The 20,554-nt window shown below is 47.8% G+C and overlaps 4 protein-coding genes across 4 annotated transcripts; 3 read left to right on the top strand and 1 right to left on the bottom strand.

Annotated features, from left to right (window-relative positions):
• Nucleotides 1-6,090: 6,090 nt before the first annotated feature.
• Nucleotides 6,091-9,726, bottom strand: BC939DRAFT_435827 (uncharacterized protein). Its single transcript, XM_051553542.1, has 6 exons — nucleotides 9,228-9,726; nucleotides 8,989-9,050; nucleotides 8,458-8,888; nucleotides 7,580-8,353; nucleotides 6,232-7,488; nucleotides 6,091-6,129 (listed from the first exon to the last, which is right to left on the bottom strand). The coding sequence occupies exons 1-5, from the start codon at nucleotides 9,333-9,335 to the stop codon at nucleotides 6,374-6,376; spliced, it is 2,490 nt and encodes an 829-aa protein (XP_051417115.1). The 5' UTR covers nucleotides 9,336-9,726; the 3' UTR covers nucleotides 6,091-6,129; nucleotides 6,232-6,373.
• A 339-nt stretch (nucleotides 9,727-10,065) lies between these two features.
• Nucleotides 10,066-11,843, top strand: BC939DRAFT_405794 (ribosomal protein L24e-domain-containing protein). The gene is made up of 4 exons (XM_051552836.1): nucleotides 10,066-10,076; nucleotides 10,686-10,761; nucleotides 11,135-11,440; nucleotides 11,592-11,843. The coding sequence occupies exons 1-4, from the start codon at nucleotides 10,072-10,074 to the stop codon at nucleotides 11,679-11,681; spliced, it is 477 nt and encodes a 158-aa protein (XP_051417114.1). The 5' UTR covers nucleotides 10,066-10,071; the 3' UTR covers nucleotides 11,682-11,843.
• Nucleotides 11,844-15,081: 3,238 nt separating this feature from the next.
• On the top strand, nucleotides 15,082-16,750 carry BC939DRAFT_391734 (POT family-domain-containing protein; the record flags this gene model as incomplete). The annotated part of the gene is made up of 2 exons (XM_051551979.1): nucleotides 15,082-15,290; nucleotides 15,382-16,750. 2 exons carry the CDS (start codon nucleotides 15,082-15,084, stop codon nucleotides 16,748-16,750), a joined length of 1,578 nt encoding a protein of 525 aa, XP_051417113.1.
• Nucleotides 16,751-17,801: 1,051 nt separating this feature from the next.
• Nucleotides 17,802-19,872, top strand: BC939DRAFT_391612 (gamma-glutamyltranspeptidase; the record flags this gene model as incomplete). Its single annotated transcript, XM_051551968.1, has 4 exons — nucleotides 17,802-17,910; nucleotides 18,130-18,909; nucleotides 19,010-19,491; nucleotides 19,603-19,872. The coding sequence occupies 4 exons, from the start codon at nucleotides 17,802-17,804 to the stop codon at nucleotides 19,870-19,872; spliced, it is 1,641 nt and encodes a 546-aa protein (XP_051417112.1).
• Between the last annotated feature and the right edge of the window lie 682 nt (nucleotides 19,873-20,554).

Raw genomic sequence — 20,554 nt, 5'->3', positions numbered from 1 at the left:
ATCTGGACCTCCCCAGCAAGCGCTGGAAATGGCCGTTTCTAATAGGATGATGGAAATTGTGGTCGAGACCAATAAGCTAGGACTACCCAACTCATCTAATCGCATTGCAAACCAGCTACGAGATGAGAAGGTACTCGATGTATCAGTCAGCACTATCCGACGCTATCTCCATAAACTGGGACTTCACTGGGGCAAAGGGATCCGCCAAAACATTTTGCACGATGCGCCGCAGAATGTTAAGTTCCGACGTCAGTACCTCGCGCGCCGCCTACAAAACCTGGGAACTCTATCGGATGGAAGGCTGGTGCCCAAACGGCCCGAGGTATTTTTGGATGAGTCGTACTGTCACCTTGATCATGCAGCAGCGAAGCGGTGGGTTTCAACAGGAGGTGCAGTTTCCGAGCCCGGTCGGAAGCCATTGTTGGTTATTTTCGCCGCCTTTGTGGTGTACTACGATGCGGACACGGACGAAGTTGTGGGCAAGTTCGTCAAGGACAGTGTGCATATCTGGCCCGCAAAATCAAAAAAAGGCCTATCCAATGGTCTGGAATCATTGCAAGACGCCGACTTATGGAAGGACGTCCCGGATGTAATTCGCTCATCTAATGTCATAGCAAAGGACGACGATTATCATGGAAACTTCAACTCGGAGACATTTAACGGCATCTTCAGGAAACTTTGCGAGAATCTGCGAGACATGGGACTCGGCCCTTGCCACATTCACCTTGATGGCGCCTCCTATCACTTCAGTAAGGTCAACAGGAAGCCCACTACCAGAAGCACTAAGGAGGACATATTGAATTGGTACGCTGTCACCAATAACCTGGTTCCACATGGGAAGAACGGACGCCCACCAACGAACCATGAAATGCTGGCGTATATCAAGAGTCTACCTGACCAGCCGTTTTCGATTTCAAAAATTGCGGAGGAAATTGGTGGCCATGAGATTTTCAAGACCCCTCCTTACCATTGCGAGCTCCAGCCCATCGAGAAGATATGGGCCGTTGTGAAGAACAAGGTCGCTGCCTATACGACAGGGAAGATGACACCGTTGAGACTCAAGAGAACCCTAACTCACTACTTTTGCGAGCTAAAGGACAGTACATTCATCTCAGTGTGGGCCAAGAGCGTCAAGATCGGCCAAGCATACTATGATGCCCTGGATAAACTGTCTCAAGGTGATATTTCGAGCGCTTCCGCTACCGCCACAGACCATGAGGAGGAGTCTCATTATCCGGATGAGGATGAACTCAGGTCTGTAAGTGAAGCGGACTGGGAGGAAGAGCTCCAAGAAGAATATGCTCGTTATGGCCGGCCATTAGTTATCATAGAGAAGCTGGATGACCATTTCGAATTCGAAGGGGAAGAGTACGAATATGAATAACCACAATTAAACGTGATTCTTTGTTTGAAATCAATGTATGGGGCCGAAAATTAATCGCATAGCCTCTTGTGAAATGCACGATCTTCATTCCTTCAACTCCATCCCTTATACAATCAGCAAGCAATGTCGACCCCTGCCGAGCGCACTTCTGGTTCCCTCATCTGCTCCGGACCCGCAAGCTCCTCATCCAGTTGTGAACTGTCACCTCCCGATTCTCGGATTCAAAGCGAAAATGCCTCTAAGGATATTCGTAGCCCCCTCACACGCGACGAGTACGTGGTCCTAGCCAACACCTTCAAAAAATTTTCCACGGCTCCGCCTGAGGTCCGAGACTGGATGACGAGAGATCGCTTGTCTGAGATTACTGGCGTGGATGTAGAGTTATGCGATATAGCCATAGAATTCTCGAGAACGGGCATCTTGAACATCCCTGAATAAACTGAAAATGACACGGCAAAGCATACCACAAGACTCGGAGCATAGATGAGGAAGGACTATGGAGAGCAGACATTGTAATGTCTAGCAGGGCTACTACTTCAATGGAGCTCGTGGGTCACGTCTAGGCGGGACTTAAGAGGAATAAATACGATTGCGACGAACCTGCTTTTTATTATACATTTCCTTAATGAGGACGGCAGCAAGAGACACGTCGTATGCTTGGCTTTATGATCCATGACTCGCGACTTGTGCCTCAGATCTCGACTTGATTTGATACGCCCTTAGTAGTCCTTTTCAATTCCATCCGTGTCGTTTGGATGGTGGGTGGTTGGGCCTCCTTTAAAAGCATGACCATGCACTTACAGATCTACTGCTCAAAGAAACCTTATTTCATTAAATTGATTCTCAACTATTCAGAAATATATCTTGCGGTTCGCCAGTGATTTGGACTCTAGGGTGGTTGAGGCTCGATCGGGTCTTCATTTTGGGGGTTCGAAACATCTATGCACTCTCAGCATACCTGTACACGATCATGGGTCCAGATGCAGACATAGACCCACGCGGGCTATTATGAAGCGTCGGATCAAATCCCTTCTGATAGGCGCTAAAATGGACTCGCTGGAACTGCATCCTAGACCTCGTGCGTGTGAACTACAGGTCCTCCAATTAAATTCATCCAGAATCCAGGGGCACAAAACCACTTACAAATTGTGCTCATCCGTAGACTATCAGCAAATTGATTTGATTTTGTGCAACGCGGTCCAAGTGTTGAGAACAAACAAACAAACAAACAAACAAACAAACAAACAAGCGACTTTATTTTGTCTGTAAGCGTGGGTAACAATGGACTAAAACATTCACACGTCCCTCCTTCTCCTGCGGTGCTCGATGTGAAAGCAGCTGTTTGGGTGTGGGAAGAAAAACAACAAACGGCCAGACGCATGACGGGGCGATGATGAGAACGAGAAGGGGTAACAAACGACGTCCACGGCATAATTTCTAATCTGTTGTTATATACAACGGATGGGCGTTCACGTTATTTCTAGTCAAATACACAGTGAACGCCAACAACGTGTATGATTGAAATGGCGAGGTCTTTGGTCCTACTGCACAATGCTATCAATCCTGAATGTTTGGCTGGTGTTTCTACACCACCAATACATAATTGATTTTTTTATCCATATTTGAGCATAGCCAATTGGTAATTCCTTAATATCTGCATGATGGTGAGCTGTCCTGTCAGTTCAATTACTACTGATGATCGTTCCGTTGCTCTTAGACTCGGCGATATGCGTATTTACGTGATGGTCTTTTCTTCTTTGGCAAGAAGAGAAGAGATGAAGAGGTAAAATGAGAGAGAGAAAAGAAATTCCATCCATTCTGTGAACAACCAGGTTGCAAAAAAATACAAGCACACAGGTATGCAGCAATAATCATGCCTGTCTTCATTCATTCACTTCTCCCTGTAACCAGAATCTCAGGCTCAGATATAACCGCGGCCCATCCCGAGAGACATGCATACAGAGTGTGCAACATTGGATGAAGCAGATCTGTGCTTAATGAATAAAGATCCTTGACATGTGACCCTCTTACTGATACTACTCAGCCCTCGCGAAGACTGGGTCCATTGTACATGTTTCTCCGATCTCCCCAGACTCTCTTCCTTTGCGCTTGGCTCCAGTTGAAGCAGCAGCAACGAACATCGTCCCGGCTTGGGTCCTCAAAACCTCGAAACTTTTTTATTCTATAAACAACCTTGAGTTGTCTTCGGCAATGTTGATTGGCCGTTTGGAATAGAACCCCTATAAATGTAAGGACGTTGTGGGCTTATTTAGAGTTTTATCCAAACAAACAAAAGACGTTCATTACTCCCTGGCAAAACGGCCAAATGTCGTCCATTGGGCAGAAAACAATTCTCCTGTCATTATTAAAGTTTTGATATAACTATCCTGCATGTCAAGAAGCACCAAAGACAAGGCTACAACGAAGGACAATTAAGGTATTGTATTCAATCCATAGTCTATGGCCCTGTGTTGCACAGACGGACAGTGTGTTCTTTCTTTCTCATCACACCATCCGCCGTGGTCGTTTGCGCGATTGGGCAAACAAGCTTGAAAATGATGCAGATAGTCTACGGTATTCTTTTCCTCTTTACGCACACGGAATGAACTGCCTGAGGTTATCAGTGTTCTATCCCACTCTATCGCTAATATGACCATGTACTAATAAAGATACAGACGTATTTCCGAGCCATACCTGGATTGATCAAGTAAAAGGCGTGGCATTCTTTCGTTAGTCTATCAACGTGTCGTTCAAAATTCAGCATGGTAGGGAGCGTCCATGCTGTGACTGAGCACGCGACTTTTGATCATATCAGCAGATGACCAATAAATAAACCGTGCTTTTGCTGCTTCTTTGACGTTAAAACTGCCAGTTTATTTAATACTGTCGAGGGCGTGGAAGAAAATGTACCGCGCTGCTTTCATTGTTTTGTCCGCACATTAGATCGCACCTCATTCAACCCTTCAGTGAGCCATCATGATTTATTTTCCGAGTCCTTCGTGGCGCAGAAGAATAGAATAAAAAGAGAGCTGGCTGACTTTGTAATGCAACCGTTATACTGGATCCTCGGATAGTGCGCTCAAGCAAAACTCAAACAAAGAAAGGCATTCCATCCGATGGCTTTTTCGACAACCGGTTATTAAGTCAAAGGCATCATAACCGATCCTAATGTACGTCAGAGGCAGCTAAGGGTGTACAACACGATTTGAATAAAATACGATTTAAACAACTGTGCTTTCTTGCAACTGGTGATAGTCTAGCATGCGTAGTTCATGGGTAGATTTCCAATGTCTTTTCAAAATCTGTGCTTCTGACGCGACCAGCTGGGTCTTTTCAAGTAAAGCCATCTGATTCTGGCTTTTTTCCTCCGAAGATGGCCCCTGATCTCGATCTCGATCTCGAAGAGGACTCAATAGATCTGAGACTTTGTCTAAGACAGGCTTAGCCTCTTTCACAAGTCGCTGGTGTTAGTTCATTGAAGGCACGGCGATATAGCGAAGGAAATGAAAAAAACGTCAAGTCCAAAAGGTATCAGTATACAAACTCATACTGTCGACGCGTAAAATACGTCCAGGACTTACCAGCCATTCTCCTTAATGACTACAAGATTCGATAGTATATAAAAACTCGACGCGTTTTTCACGCGCCTTTTCTTAAAGGTAAAGTGGCTATGTATGTGATAATATATGGCACATTTTCCAATGAGCACCGTCGCTGAACTTACAGAAGCCATAAACGTTGCTCGGATAATCGTTTATTGAGATCTAGAAATAATATTCAGATAGGAACTCATTCTTCACTTCGCCTAGCTCAGAACTCGCCTGTGCGTATACTATCCAGCGATGAAGATATGATATTGTCCGTTCCTTGTGTTTTGTCATGTTACGCTTCGCGGATGCATCCGTGAAGGCGCCCGCGAAGATGGGCCTTTAATACATGAAAAAGGCGACTTCAATCGAATGTACCGCGCATACCATTTACCCACAAATATCAGCTCGCATTTCAATTCTTAATTACGATGAACTAGTCAGCCCTATAATTCTTGAAAGAATTGAAAACAGCGAAGAATTGTGTCATTTAGGCCGTAGGACTTCACGGTGAGAATCTGGATCAAGCAAAGAAAGGAAGCAATTGATGGATTGTGCCTCCACATAGATACACGCATCCGCATATATACACGCCCCAGCAACGCGTATTCTGTAGAAATTGCATAGAACTTGATATATTGAGCAACTGATTAAAAAGTTATTGCTTACATGTTCATCCGGAGAATTCGTTTGAAATATTCGCTCTCCATTACCGTCGATGCCCTCCTCATTGATTTCTATAACTGAATATAGAAAAAAGTTGTTTATAATAGGTGGAAGTGTGCTTCATAGTAAGTCCGCTCCAGTGGGCCTGGACGTTCGATTCTCGTTTCTGTAAGAATAGCTCGTGATTTAAGGTCCAGTCCAAAGAGCTTGTGATTGGATTCGAATCCTGGTGCCTGGATTTCAAATTAATTTTGTCTTCCTGGGAGTACTTACATGATCAAGTCCGAGTCTTAGTCTAGGCGCAAGTGACTTTTGACAATGCTCCGTACCAGACGGTATCGCATCCGAGAGTTTAATCATCTCAGGTTAACCTGGCTCCAAAGCTCGTCGAATAGTTATACAGGAATGTAATCGTGCATACGACTGGTCAACTGGGCGAAATATTTCTTTGAGGTGAGGTGCGGAAACAACCTATTCCGTCAAATACGATCCCTGCATATCACGAAAAAAAAGAGGGCTGAAATGAATAAGTTTATGCGTGTATTCTAGTCTCGGACTAGAATCCTATTCGCAGAACAGCATGAATACGAATACGTTTAAAAAACCCTTAGAATACACGTGGGCCGAGTTCCTTGGGGAATCCATAGATTTTAGACAGCAGTGCATTACTCTCTACATCTCTATATGTATCATTCTAATGGTGTCAGCAAAAGTGTATAGAACAATAACAGCAAATTCACAGCATGCGCAAGACTTTTCCTACGCATTTAGTCCCTCCATCTCGAAATAACACCGTGGTGCCCTTGCGCATAAACACCACGTCATGACAGAACTGAAACACGACTTTGGCGCGGTTTCCCGTCTGCAACTCTACAGGTTCTTCAATCTCGACTTCGTCCTTCCCCTCATGCTCATCCTGCTCTTGAAGTTGCCCCTCTGCACCAGACAGCGAAGCGTTTGTGTGCTCAGTACCGCCTCCTCCGCGATCCACAGATAATCTTCTGAAAATCCGCATGGTACTTACGGGTATCATGTCATTGTGCCCGCTGCCTCCTGCGCCTTCTTGGAGTCGCCGCCGCGATTTCAAGCGATGACGGGGCTGGTCCTTCGATGCTACCACTTCCTGCTCATCATCGCCTTCCATATCCCCGGCACTTCCATGGCGGATCGAGCCCGATCTCGAGCCTGGGATCGATCCAGGCAACGACGATCCCGTCCCAGATTCACAATCCGAACTTAGCGAGCTGGACCGCCTACCCTGCACACTCTCCCGCTCACTGCTCCTGCTCGAGGTCCGTAATTGTGCGAAGTCCTCTGTGACCCCTCCCAGGTCCTCCTCGGCACCCAATATTGCGGCCATCGAGTCAACTTCGCCAGCCTGTCCAGGCCCTGGCAACAGCTCAATCTTCATAACCTTGGCATTCTGGTGCACGGATCCACAGTGGATCATTCCTTGGAAACCTACTCCGAATAATCCATCGTGTGCCAGCACCTGAATCACGGCTTCGAACTTTTGACAACAGATGCCTCGAGGATCCGTGTCACTTTCGAGCACAACCATCCCGCGACGGACTTTGGCCAGTCCGAGCCCAGATCCCTCGATTGCCAGCGTTGCGGTGTGTCCTGAGTCGATCGAGCGCATAGACATACGTTGGCGATGAATCGATTTGACAATCACGGGTATGAAACTTCCATCTCGATCCACAGGGCCAAGGTAGAGTCGTGTGTTTGGCGTGTTGTTGTTGCTATTGCCAGCTTCTTGCGATTCATCGGCATTTTTGACTGTGGGTCCAGGTGTATAAACTTCAATCCTTCCCGCATGTAAGAAGCCGCCCACAACAGTACCAATGTCTATCAAGTGATGAATCGATGCGCAAGTTGTTGATGTAACTGTGCTATTGTCAACAGAAAGCATGGCAATAAAATGCATGAGCCTTCTTACCTGGTATATTGTAGATCTCCTCAATCTGATAGCAGGCTGGCTCTTGCGAATACGATCCACCATGGACGTCCAGACTGGGCTTTGGAAGCAAGAACAAGAATCTTTCCAGTAGTCTCACATTCTCTCCGGTGACACTCGAAAGTAACAGGATCGGAATCGCCACTGAGTTGGTTTCCTGAATGATCGTCAAGTCCGAAAACCGCCTCACCGCTGCCTCGAGATCTTTCTCGTTATGCACAATCGCCGGTACAAAACTTTGTAATGCCTGCTCGCCACCATCCTTTCCCGACTGCTGTGCTTGCGGTGATGATAAGGGCGCTCCAAAATCGCCACTCACAGACGGCAAACAAGACGGCCCAGTGTTCCGGATCAACGCCATCAATGCTGTGACAGTCGCTCTGAGCTGGTCGCGTGTAGCCACATCCATCTTGGTCACCGTAACGAACGTCGGCAAACCCAACGCAACTGCCAGCGCCAAATGCTCCTTCGTCATCTCATTAACGCCGCCCACTCGCGAGTCGACCACCAAGCAGGCATAGTCTGGCGAATGTCCTGTCAGACCAGAGATGGTGGTTTTAAGGAAGCGCGGATGTCCACAGGTGTCCAGCAGTGTAACAACTTTGGCGGACGATTCGCACACTTGCTGCCAGCTCGAAATATTGGTGGTGCTGTAGTTGACAGTCTCTCCTGCGGCCGTGAAACCCATGATTTCGTGCGAGATGGACGATGTCCTGCCTGTGCTGATCTCGTGACGATGTCGGAGCAAATTCAGTCCTATGGTAGAAGTTTCCGGAGTTCAAGAGGCGAAGTATAGTAAAAGTCCTAGTTAGAGCAAGGTCCAAATCTCAATAAAGACATTTGCATATTTTTCTACATACGTGCTTTTCCTCTGCCGTTATCTGCAATTCCATGGGCCAATCGCCCCAATAACGTCGACTTTCCCGCATCCGGTCCTCCAACCAACGCAACACGGATTTCCAGGAAATGGTGCTCATCCACTAACCGCGATGTAACCTTGGCCTCCACCACCAAGTACTCTGGCTCAGTACGTGGTGATCCACTATGAGTAGGTATCCGTTTGCGAACAAGTCCTGAGGCCTCTGGTCCGTTCTCAGGCTGAGATGGGTCATTCTGCTGCGTGGATTTTACAGAAACCCTGCGCAAAATCGTGACATCGGCCTTTAAGAAATCCGCCATCCTGTGCAAGGTCTGAAGGGACGCTTCCATATCCTGAGGCGACAATCCCACAAACGATCCGTCATCTGCTACGCCGATTTCATAGATAGCACTGCCATTTCCCTCTGACAACCTAAGGCGTTCAATCGATAAAAGATACTGGTAAGATAAAGGATCTTTTTTTAACAATGCGGTATAGGTCCATTCAAGGCGAGAGGCCATCATGTACTCGCCTCCACTTCAACTGGGTGACCAGGTGTTCGAAGCGATCAGGAGCGGTCGCAATCAACTTGAGCTATGTAGAAAATACAGAAAACGATCCACAGCAAAGGTCAGTTCAGGGGAGAGGGAAAAGAAGACAGCAACAAAGCATAAGGGCGAATTCCTTTTTTCTTTCTTCAAGGACTACTTGGGCGAAGCAACGGGGTAGGAGAAGATGACTGCTGAAATGAGTGGAGTAAGTGTGCTGTACCTTGTATTCGATGTTGCCCTCGATATCAACTTCTGGTGGAAGAGATCCCTGGTGGTTGGCCCATGGTGACATCTCCACGACGTTGGATGGCACTTGGAAAACGGCCATTCTTCTCTACGCTGATACGTCTTTATCGGAATCCAGCTAGTCGAAAATGCAGATGAGAGGGCGAGAGGGGACAAAGTGCGAAGATCTTTGTGTGGCCTACAAGATGCGTATGGTGTGTAAGGTGGGTAAAGATCGGAGATGCAACTGGGATGTGCGGAGGAGGTTGAGGTGCATCCGGTGTGTCATCTAATGGGAAGAAAGAGATTCTTTGTTTCTTGGGTGGACTGACAGGTGGATGATGCAATCGACTTTAGGACGGACGCGACTGATTAGGATCTGGTATCGACTGCGGCTCTATTTCCTGACTCATATTACATCGCAGTGCCTCCTTGGCTCCTGCTCCCTTCTCAAGGCTCCTTTTTGACTGGATGTGGAGAAGATCATTTATTCGACCCATGAATGTATATCCAATTCGAGATAGAACTTCCTTGGAGGCGCTGCAGTCTCTGGTGTTCAAGATGTCTATTACTTTCGCCTCTCTGCTCTAACGAAGGCTACAGCATTGGAGTTATATGCTATATGTCCCCATAACGATCGCAGAAGCGCTTAATGGCCTACGCTTGTACCAGTTATGCCCTCTAGCTCGATAGTAGTTCCAAGTGTATACAGCCTGCAGGTCGTGTCTGCGGGGAAAAGAGCAGTCTTTCAGCCACCAATTTTCATGGCCCTTTGCCATATAGGCGGAGTCCGCATTCTGAGTGTCTGATCCTCCTTTCGAATTTTACTCAAACCAAAAATGAAGTAATACATCGTTCTTAGTAGAAGGAAGAATATCCGATACATCCAACCATCCATCCTTCCATCGATCGACTCCAATGGCTTAATTGGCCCAACATGACAACTTTAGAATCCGACTCGTCATTGTCGACTTCACTACCTCAATTGCTCGTCGAAGGATTATTTTATACTTGGATGAATAGTGAGGAACCCAGGATGCAGCTGATCGCAGTTAAACAAAAGCCAGCAGGATCAGGACTGAACATCAGCAACCTTATGGGCGCAACATCCGGTCGACTACGCAGTCAAACCTATCGGGATACTATCGTTTTGTCAGGACACTGCTTCGACGAAGGAGAGGAAAGGCGACCTAGTTGAACCTTTGATCCTGTATTTCGCGGCAGCACTCAACAGAGCACCTCAAAGAAACTAGCTGTGGGGAGGTGTGGTGATAATAGATTACAGGAATGCTTTAAGCAACACTCATGCGGAAACTTTGATCCTTCATGGTGCGCCTTTGAACACATCTCAGGACACTCCATAACACCAACAGGGTCCCATTCGCCTTACATTCCTACCAGAGAATCAAAATTCTGACCATTCCGCTCTTTTGTTATTACTTCAACTCGCCAGGATTGAGATTTGCGCCTTCTCTGGAGCCAAGATCTACCCTGGAAAGGGCAAGATCTATGTCCGTGTCGACAGCAGGGTATGTAACCTGGTCTATGACTTACAAGAGTGCAGAAACTCGCAAGCCGATATATACAGAACTTTATGGACAAGAACAGGAGAGCTCTGGGAGCTACTACAGTATAGTCGACAGTGGACGCTATTTAATGGCGTAAAAGGCTGGCCCAGCTATAATATGTCACTCCAGCTCATATAATCGATTCAACTGGACGAGATCAACGCCAACAGCAAATACTATAATGCATGCAGCTTGACCTGGCATGAAAAGCAGAACGCACCAACATCAACGGACTTCGATGACTATTGAGATTTCTGAGCCTGTAGCGCATATTCTATGAGAGCGACAAAGAATTGACATTAAGCTTATCCATTGGATCGTTTGTCATATCTAGTCCTTCCGTTTTGTCAACGGCAAGGCCGAGTCCCTGTTCTTGCAGCGCAAGAACCCTCGTAAGATCTCCTGGACCGTTCTTTTCCGCCGTATGCACAAGAAGGGTATTTCTGAGGAGGTCGCTAAGAAGCGCACCCGCCGCACCGTCAAGCACCAGCGTGCCGTCGTTGGTGCCTCGTGGGAAGCCATTCGCGCCAAGCGCAACCAGAAGCCCGAGGTCCGTGCTGCTGCCCGTGCCGCTGCCCTCCGTGACAGCAAGGATAAGAAGAAGACTGAGGATGCCAAGAAGAAGGCTGAAAAGGCCAAGGTACGGTATTTTTTTCTCAACTGGTTTTTGTGTCTAGGACGAAGAAACGATGGAAGACGTGTGGAGAATGGAGATTAAGTACGCGTATTATGGAGATACTATATCGGACAACTGATCGGTTTTTCTTTCTTTGTCATTTTACGTTATACAGAGCGCCTCCAGCGCTGCCCGCGGCCAGCCCAAGGTCTCCAAGCAGAGTGCCAAGGGTGCCAAGATTGCCATTGCCAACACCTCCCGCTAAAGTTGTTCCTGTTTTGTTTGAGTAATTGAATAAATTCTCTTGCGAAGCTCCCTCAAGAAAAGAAAAACAGAGGCGATGCCAACGCGTCCCTACATAACATGCAATTTGCGATATTGAGCATGTTCATCGATGTTAATGAGGCCAGCGGTGCCTTTAGAGCGGTTTAATTCAAGAGAAGGGCCGATGGAAACATTTGCACTCATGGTGCCCTGGTGCCCTTATTTATTCCCTTTGGTTTTGCGGATCGACATCCATCGAGGGGTTCTAGGCACATGAACTATTATACTCAGCTTTCTGAACGCCCGGAAATCATCAATCGTGCAAGTGGCCCGTGCTATGGCTCACGCAATCACTTGTCGCTAATACCATCACAAAACTTATTTCTCTTCCCAAACACCCTCATCCGGAGAACCGCGCCGATTGGAGATAGATACCCTATAGCGCATCTGAGCGTGCGATCCATGTAGTCCTCACAACAACACCTGGAGTAGTATCAAACAAAGACACGAGGCGCAGCCAAAGTCCTCCTCGAATCGGTCATGTAGGTTTAACCGCAAGCTTTACCTGAGGTTCCTGTACTTGTGTTACAGCTGACCTCCGCTTTTGCACTTCCCATGCCTTCAACAGTCAAGAGCGATGATAGAAACTACCGATAATGTTCGTGAGCAACAATCTCAAAATAAATGCCTTAATACTGTACACCACTTCCGACACAAGATATACGCGCAAGTAGGCACTGCACTGGGAATGACTTCCTGTTTGGAGTGAGTGGTAGATTTTATTTCTGTCCGAGTGTAACGCATGTTCTCGAGAGAACCTTTTTATCCTCGGAGAAAGCGCATTATGGTGGGCCTGATCGCATTCCGCCAAAAGAATCGCATTTATGAAAATAAGGCCGTGCAGGATTGGTAATAATCCTTCATTGCAGCATGAACTACCGAAAAAAGCGCTTCCTGACTTGTTTCTATCTTTGGCATACATATGCTTAACCAGGATAATGAATGATCGTCGAAAAATCGGACATCGGTCTGCAGTTTGAGGAGTTCCGCGAGGAACAGGATAACACGAACTTGCTGACCCGGGATGGGGTTGCAGATATCACACCAGAGGGAACTTTATAGCATATTTTCGACAGGGCCTTCTGGCCAAGATGATTGATGCTATTTGCACTCTGACGCAGAACGAGGAAGCGGACCGCATTCTGGACGCGTTATTTCCCTAATAGGGATCAACCTTTATTAAGGTTCTTGCCCACAGAGATGATCCAGAGAAGGGCGATCCTACTATTTGTAACGTCGAGCCTCGTTCTACTGGTCTTTATCTTGTTGTCCATCTTGTTGTCCCCTTTCATTTTACTCTTTTGAAATTACACGCGTTCTTATTGTCTGTATTAGCACTCTCTATTGCCTTCATCATAGCGTCGTGCCTCTGATGAACGACTGCCAGCACTTAGAGGAGGTAACAATGCTAGATGGCTGTGCATAATTACAGACGTTACAGGTTTCGACGCTGGAGTATATCAGAATATATCACCATGTCAAGGATGCGACGGCCGCACTGCCGCAGAAAGATCTCTCAAGCAGCCGAGAAGAGTTAGTCTTATGGCCCCTTGTATTAAGGGAAGGGGGGCCAACATGGCCGTCAAGTTCCTGTTGGTAACTGGGCCCGCGTTCAGCTCGCTTGCGGAAGGTCAGTACTGTCAATAAGACACCGAGTTTATTCCAAGGAACCAAGATAACCCTCGTGGCCGTTTTGTTTTCATGTGCCTATTAAAGATTAACTTTAGGTAAGAGCTTTTTAAACAAATGGCAGGATTAAGTCATAAACACTGGGCTAGGTTTGTTCCTTAGCACTAGGCCCAGCCATATTGTTTTGGCCCACGGCCTCGAAGAGCAAGGTCGTTTGCTGCTTATTCCAGCGTACTGTCGAATATGAATCCTCGTCAAGAACTATTTGGTGTACAAGTCGTGCATCCGTCGATTGCAGCCTCGTTGAAACGCGGTTTCCTGTATTCTAGCTCTAGGCCAGTTCCAAGATGGCCTCTAATGCTACTCAAAGGAGAACGGCTCCCTGTTTAATCATCGAAGTGAGCACAAAATCTTTGATGGTAACCCCGAAGTTGAGGCCGTTTAACCATTTTGGTATAGTAAAAACTTGCAATTTGATTGGTTGGACCCTGCGACTCTATCGAAAGCACGGAATTCTTACCGAGGGTTGAAATAGGGCTCAACTGAACAAACAAAGCAACTTTCTTTCTCAGGGGAGGCCAAGGGCAACAAGACTACTGGCATGACAACACCAGACAACAACAACAACAACAACAACAATAATAATAATCCTGGGAATAACATGGTAGCGTGAGACAGTTTATTGCAAGAGGCAGAAAAATTCAGAATGGGGTTGTTCTGGACATGGAGCTAGCAGATGTGATTCGTGTCTGAGACTTATCTAGAAGTAGCGAAACGCAGCCTTCAGGATTGACTAAATAGACCTTCGATCATGACAATGAAACGCACATGGCATAGATCGGTTCTGCAGCCAATTGTTTAAGTGATCTAGTGGTAGACACTGGCGAACCCCAAGCGCTGAGTGGCCAGACCATGGCCATGTCATCACGAGCACTAGTTTCTTTCTTGAACCCTATCTGGGCCTGCAGGAAGACACATCCAGAGTGCCCTGTCTAAAGTGAAAAGAACTTAACAAACACCCATTGCTGATTGAATATTGAATGTATGAAGCCAGTTATAAACCGATTGAGTGCAGAACACAAAGTTCCTGGGTAGCACCCGAATTCTGCATGGCGGCATCAAGCAGCTTGTATTGATAACGCGATTCAATAGCCCTGCCGTGCATACATATTCGCATCCATAGCCTCATCGTTGATGTACGCGTTATTTTATTCCATTTAGAGTGTGGGAGCATCCAACGCACCACTCAGCCTAGCCCAAGCTCAAGTTAATTGTATTCATCTTATTCATTCATTCGCTGGGATTTGCCGTTTTTCTATCTTTGCTCGTACGAGACGCTCGTTTTCTTCATCCAAGGTCCATCCTTATAAAGGCACACCGACTCCCCATCTTCGTTTTGCTTCCCTAGTGAAAACTCCTCTCCAACCTTACTCCAGCCTCTACTTCTCCCTCCCTCATCCTCTGTCGCGGTTAGTCAGCAACAACCACTCTCAGCTTACATCCTCCACTCAGGTCGCCCGTCGCCACCTTCACCACCACAGACACATATCATGGCTGAAAAGCGTGATATCCAGGCACATGAGATTGCCAACCTCGAGAAGCCAGAGATCTCGGCTCTGGATCTGTTGACCGACCATGAGAAGGAGTTGCTCGAGTTGGAGGCCCGTCTGAACGCTGAGCTCGATGCCCAGCTGTTGAAGAACCCCAACAAGATGCCAAAGGCCGTCTTCTTCATCTTGCCCAACGAGTTTGGGGAGCGCTTCTGCTACTACGGTGTGCAGCCCAACTTGAACAAGTACTTCCGCCTCATCAGTGGAATGACCGTTGTCGATGCCAAGGTCTTCTCAACGGCATTTACTATGTTGGCTTACTTCTTCCCCTTGATCGGTGCTGCCCTTTCAGATTCCTTCTTGGGCAAATGGTAAGTAGCATGATGCACTGCATGTCCATGAATATTACAGCTTAGACAGGAGTAGTTTATCTAATCCTTCCTTGATAACATCTTGTCACAGGTGGACCATTATCTCCTTCTCAATCATCTACCTCATTGGTATGATCATGGTTACCGTATTCGCCATCCCCAACTTGATCGGAGCTGTCGGGCAGGTCTCCAATTTCTTGACCTTCCTGCCCATGCTCATCATCGCCATCGGTACCGGTGGTATTAAACCCTGTGTTTCCTCCCATGGTGGTGACCAGTACCTCCCTTCCCAGGAGGCAGCCAAGGATGTCTTCTTCAACGTCTTCTACATCGCCATCAACCTTGGTGGCCTCATCACCCAGTTCGTCGTCCCTGAATTGACCAAATTGCAATGCTACGGCCAGGATACTTGCTACGCTGGAGCCTTCTTGCTCCCCACCATCGTCTTTGCCTTGGCCTTGGCTATCTTCGCCGCCGGTCATCGCTTCTACCGCATTGTTCCCCCACTGGGTGAGTTCCTTCCCCTCAAGGCCCTCAAGGCTACGATCCTCGCTGCCACCCGCTATCGTGCCGCCACCGCTGCTGAGCGCCAGGCCAAGGGTCACTGGCTCAACTTTGCAGAGGAGGAGTACGGTGGTGTGTTTGTTGAGGAGTGCCGCGACTTCGGTCTTGTCCTCGTCCCTGTCGTCATCCCCTTCGCTTTCTGCTGGATGTTGTACAACCAGAACTCGAACGAGTGGGCGAACCAGTACTACCTCATGAACGGTGCCATTTTTGGAGGCAAGGATCCCCAGAAGCTCTATGTCCAGTCTGCTCAGTTCGGAACCATCAACACTATCTTGATTCTCATCATTCTGCCTTTGTTGGCCGGTTTCGTCTATCCTTTTTGCGCCCGCCGTGGATGGAACTTCGGCCCCCAGCGTCGTATGGCTGCCGGTTTCTTCTTCATTGTCCTGTCTTTCTGCATCTCCGCCGGGCTCGCTCCCATGATCGAGAAGGCTTTCCTCGAGTCTGGTCGCGATATCAACAAGGCTGCCGATTATGACGGCAGCTACTGCGAGCAGTGCTACTCTGCCTGGTTGCAGTTCCCTCAGTGGTTCGTCCTCACCCTCGGTGAGGCCCTGTGCTCGCCCACCGGTGTCCAGTTCACCTACATCGAAGCTGGTCGCCAGTTCCGTGCCGTCTCCACCTCGTTCTGGCTCCTCTCGACCTCCTTGGGTTCGATCTTGATTATGATCCTCGAGCCTCCTTTTGCCAGGGCTGAATTGTCCTCGGGCACCAAGGGCTGGGCTTACTCTGGTATTGGAATGTTCGGATTCATCCTTTACTGCATTGCCTCGTACTTTTATACTCCTCGCAAGAACCGTCCTTCGATCAACGAGGCTGCTCGTATCTCTAAGGAGAAGGAGTACGCTGTTCAGAAGTACTATCATCCTGCGCAGTTCGAAGACGATGCCTAGGCGAACACATCCATGCTTGTACCATATTGACTTTCACTAGATAATAATAATAAAAAAAAAAAAAGAACGAGTAGTGTCTTGTGCGCAGCCATAACGCGTGTAGTTGCGCTCTTTTCCTGCCCTTCTATATACGGCTTGGATTGATGGAGCTAACGAGCCAAGAGCACTCCTGTGGCAGGGTTCTTTGTCGTCTTTAGTTGGCGGCCTGACAAATGCACTTTGTGCGTTCATCCATTTTTGGAAATCAAAGCGACCCTTTTCTGCCGATGAAATGTTTGAGTGGTCATTCGACATCAAAGTAAAAGAAAATAAGAACAAGTGCGTCGATTGACACTTTTCACTTCCCTTGACACCTATTCACCTTCTTCTCGCCGGACTCCTGCTGTTTTCTCGGTCCTTGGTCTGCTCTGCTGCCGCTGCTGCTGCACTGTATACCTTCGACATTCTAGTTCCTTACATTCCACTTCACCCATTGCCCATTCCCATTCGCACCTTCGCACCTACAACGGTTACATCACTTCACACTTCATTCCTTTTGTACCAATTGGTTCTCACAGCAATTGAGCACTTGTCTGTCTGTCTGTCTGGATCTTCATAGTCCCTTAATCCATTCAGATATACGATGTCTAGCAACGCCCACAGTGACCGATCGGACCAGCTCTCCTCCGCAGAGCTCGGTCAAGCTTCCAGACCCTTGACCTCACACGATGATACCGAACGCACAGCCCTACTCGGCGGCAATCCACGCCGCTCCTCGCAGCTTAACAACAATAATGGGACCCCCATTGGAAGCGGAGGAAGCAAACGACCTGGGTCAAAGCATGGACTGTCCAGCGACGCACGCAAGAAGATCATTGTGGCCTTGACCTCGATCTCAGGCATACTCTTGATCATTCTCGCTGTCGCACTTGTCAGGAAGATTGGTTCTGCTCCCAGTATGTGTTTTCCCCCGTCGTTTGTTTCCATCTTTCTTTTCTTACCCGCTTATGGAATTAATGCAGCTTGTGCCTGAGAGCGTGAGAAGCAATTGGGACTGACTGAACTCGTGATAATGCGTATTTTTTTTATAGCGGTGGAAAAGAACACGCCTAGCCTGGTCAAGGCTAAGCATGGGGCTGTTGCAACCGAGGAGATCCATTGTTCCGAGATTGGTGTCCAAGGTAAACGGCATATCCCGCATTGCAAATTTAGGGGGGGGGGGGAGGAAGATCATGTTCTGTACCTGAACTGCTGCTGTGATTTATGAATAACGGCGTGTATGACTCCCGCTAATGCAGACCGAGTTATGTCTGTCCTACTGGGAACGTTGTGGCCAATTGCGTAATAAACCCTATCCCTGTGCACAAGTTCTAACAAAAACGTCTTCACCATCTATGCAGTCCTAAGGGACGGCGGTAACGCCATGGATGCTGCGATTGCCTCATGTCTCTGCATTGGAACCGTCAACATGTTCTCCGCAGGCATCGGTGGAGGCGGCTTCATGACCGTCCGCCTGCCTAATGGCACTGTCGAGGTCATCGATTTCCGCGAAACAGCCCCCGCAGATGCCCATCCTAACATGTACAAAAAGGATCCCATTCTCGCCCAGAAGGGCGGTCTTTCCGTCGCCGTGCCCGGCGAGATCCGCGGATTAGAGTTAGCCCACAAGCGATATGGAAAGTTGTCCTGGAAGAGATTGTTCGCACCTTCGGTCAAGATGGCGAGAGAAGGGTGGGCTGTTGGTCCAGAACTAGCGAAGCGCCTGCAGATCTACAAGATGATGATGGAAACAGAGCCAGATTGGGCAGCAGTATTTGCACCGAATGGGACGGTGCTGCGGGAGGGTCAGTGGATCAAGCGCGGGGCGCTCGCAGATACGTTGGAGAAGATTGGAAATCAGGGTGCGGATGCGTTCTATACGGGAGAGATCGCGGAGAATATGGTCGATTATATTCAGAAGAACGGCGGGATTTTGACGATAAAGGATATGGAGGCATATAAGCCATTGATCAAGAAACCGATGGTCGGATATTATCAGGGACGCAAGGTGTATACAACTCCAGCACCGACTAGCGGACCAATCTTGCTCAGTATATTGAATATTCTGGAGAGATATGAGTTGGGACGGTACAAGGAGAACGCCAATATTGAAGTCCATCGTCTTGTCGAGGCCATGAAGTGTAAGTGGTTTGCTTTGTTCAGCATGCGCTCTTTGCCTTATCTTTGGGCTGTAGTATGGATAGCTAACCTATTCTGGGGTTCAATCTTGAAATATGTCAGTCGGATACGCGCAAAGGACGGAGCTAGGCGACCCTGACTTTACAGAGATGGAGGACACGATCCTGAGCATCATCTCCAAGGACACTGCGGCCCAGGTCCGCGCCAACATCTCAGATGCCCAGACCTTCCCCGTTGAGTACTACAACCCACACTGGGGTCCGATTGATAATCATGGTACGACACACATGTCGACAGTGGATCAAGATGATATGGCTGTGGCGCTGACCTCGACCGTGAACCTGGTCTTTGGCTCGAAGTTGTTGGATCCCAAAACGGGTATTATTCTGAACGACGAGATGGATGACTTTTCAATTCCGGGCACGCCTAATGCATTTGGGTTGTATCCTTCGCCGTATAATTACCCGGAGCCTGGAAAGCGGCCATTGTCGTCGTGTGTGCCGACGATTGTTGAGAGGGATGGGAAGTTTGAACTGGCGCTCGGCGGGAGCGGCGGGTCTCGTATTCTTACGTCTGTGCTCCAGGTAATGCTCTTCCTTTGTCACCAATTCTGTCCTCCTTAGGTCGACTATTGACAGGTTGCTAACGTTTACTACCTTTTTTTTTCTCCTTCCGTTTTATCGCATATTCAACAGACTATGCTGAATATGTATAATCACAGATACAATGTGATGGAGGCGGTCGAGGCACCGAGGGTGCACCATCAACTGATGCCGAATGTGGTCGATATTGAGTCCGGCTACTCTTCCTCGGACATCAAGTTCTTGTCAACACGCGGCCACAACGTTACAGTTTCCGATATTCTGTTGGCCAAGGCTGAGGTGCAGGCTGTAATGCGTGCCGAGGACAAGTTGATCTATGCGGCCAGTGACTCGAGGAAGCATGGCATTGCTGCGGGATACTAAAGGCGGAAATGAACGGCAACAAATACACTCACAAGTTGCACAGCAGTGCCTGGAACTCATTGGAAATGAATATATTATTTTGCTCCAATTCATCTCTATCAGTGTACTGCTGCTGTGACATTGACGAATGCTTTGTGGTGAGCCAGGGTTCAAGCAGAAAACACATGAAGGGCGCAATGGGCGTCATTTGTCATTCCTGCACAAAAAAAAAAAAAGGGATGCAGCAAGGCTTAGTCGCTAGTATTCCTTGCTGGTGCTGCACCGAAATCCACTTACAGCGCAAGACGATGATGTGATCGATCTACACTTCAAGATTGCAAAAGAACAACAACACATACAAACGTGTCTATTTTTTTCCGTTACTTATCTATCCGTTCTGTGCCTTGTCTTGTCCTTTGGTGTAGGCTATCATGGCTGAGCGAGTGTTTGCTCTGAAGAAGATGAAGACCAAAAAAGACTTGAATTGGATCCCACTCACTCCAAGGAACCAAAAGAGACTCACATTACATATTCATACCGAAGATACGAAAGATGCAAGTAGCCCAACCCCCAGATGAGAGCACTCTTCAGGGACCGATGGTATAAATATCCCACCCATCCACGATAGCACTTTTTCATAAGAAAGATAATGCGGACTATGGACCCATGTGCTGTGTATCTCCATTTTAACTGAATGAATGGG

This window comes from Gamsiella multidivaricata (genome assembly GCF_025024155.1).
Source record: "Gamsiella multidivaricata strain RSA 2152 chromosome Unknown BC939scaffold_3, whole genome shotgun sequence".
Lineage (NCBI taxonomy): Eukaryota > Fungi > Mortierellomycota > Mortierellomycetes > Mortierellales > Mortierellaceae > Gamsiella > Gamsiella multidivaricata.
The sequence above is the reverse complement of the archived record's forward strand: the minus strand, read 5'-3'. Positions and strand labels throughout refer to the sequence as shown.

What these genes read in the sequence shown, in the direction of transcription:
- BC939DRAFT_435827 (XM_051553542.1), bottom strand. Translation starts at nt 9,335, where the DNA reads ATGGCCGTTTTCCAAGTGCCATCCAACGTCGTGGAGATGTCACCATGG. An exon ending in GTCACCCAGTTGAAGTGGAG is followed by an intron (nt 8,889 to 8,988) that starts GCGAGTACATGA and finishes TGAACGCCTTAG; the next exon opens with GTTGTCAGAGGGAAATGGCA. An exon ending in GGAGATCTACAATATACCAG is followed by an intron (nt 7,489 to 7,579) that starts GTAAGAAGGCTC and finishes ATCACTTGATAG; the next exon opens with ACATTGGTACTGTTGTGGGC.
- BC939DRAFT_405794 (XM_051552836.1), top strand. An exon ending in ATGTCCGTGTCGACAGCAGG is followed by an intron (nt 10,762 to 11,134) that starts GTATGTAACCTG and finishes TGTCATATCTAG; the next exon opens with TCCTTCCGTTTTGTCAACGG. An exon ending in AGAAGGCTGAAAAGGCCAAG is followed by an intron (nt 11,441 to 11,591) that starts GTACGGTATTTT and finishes TACGTTATACAG; the next exon opens with AGCGCCTCCAGCGCTGCCCG.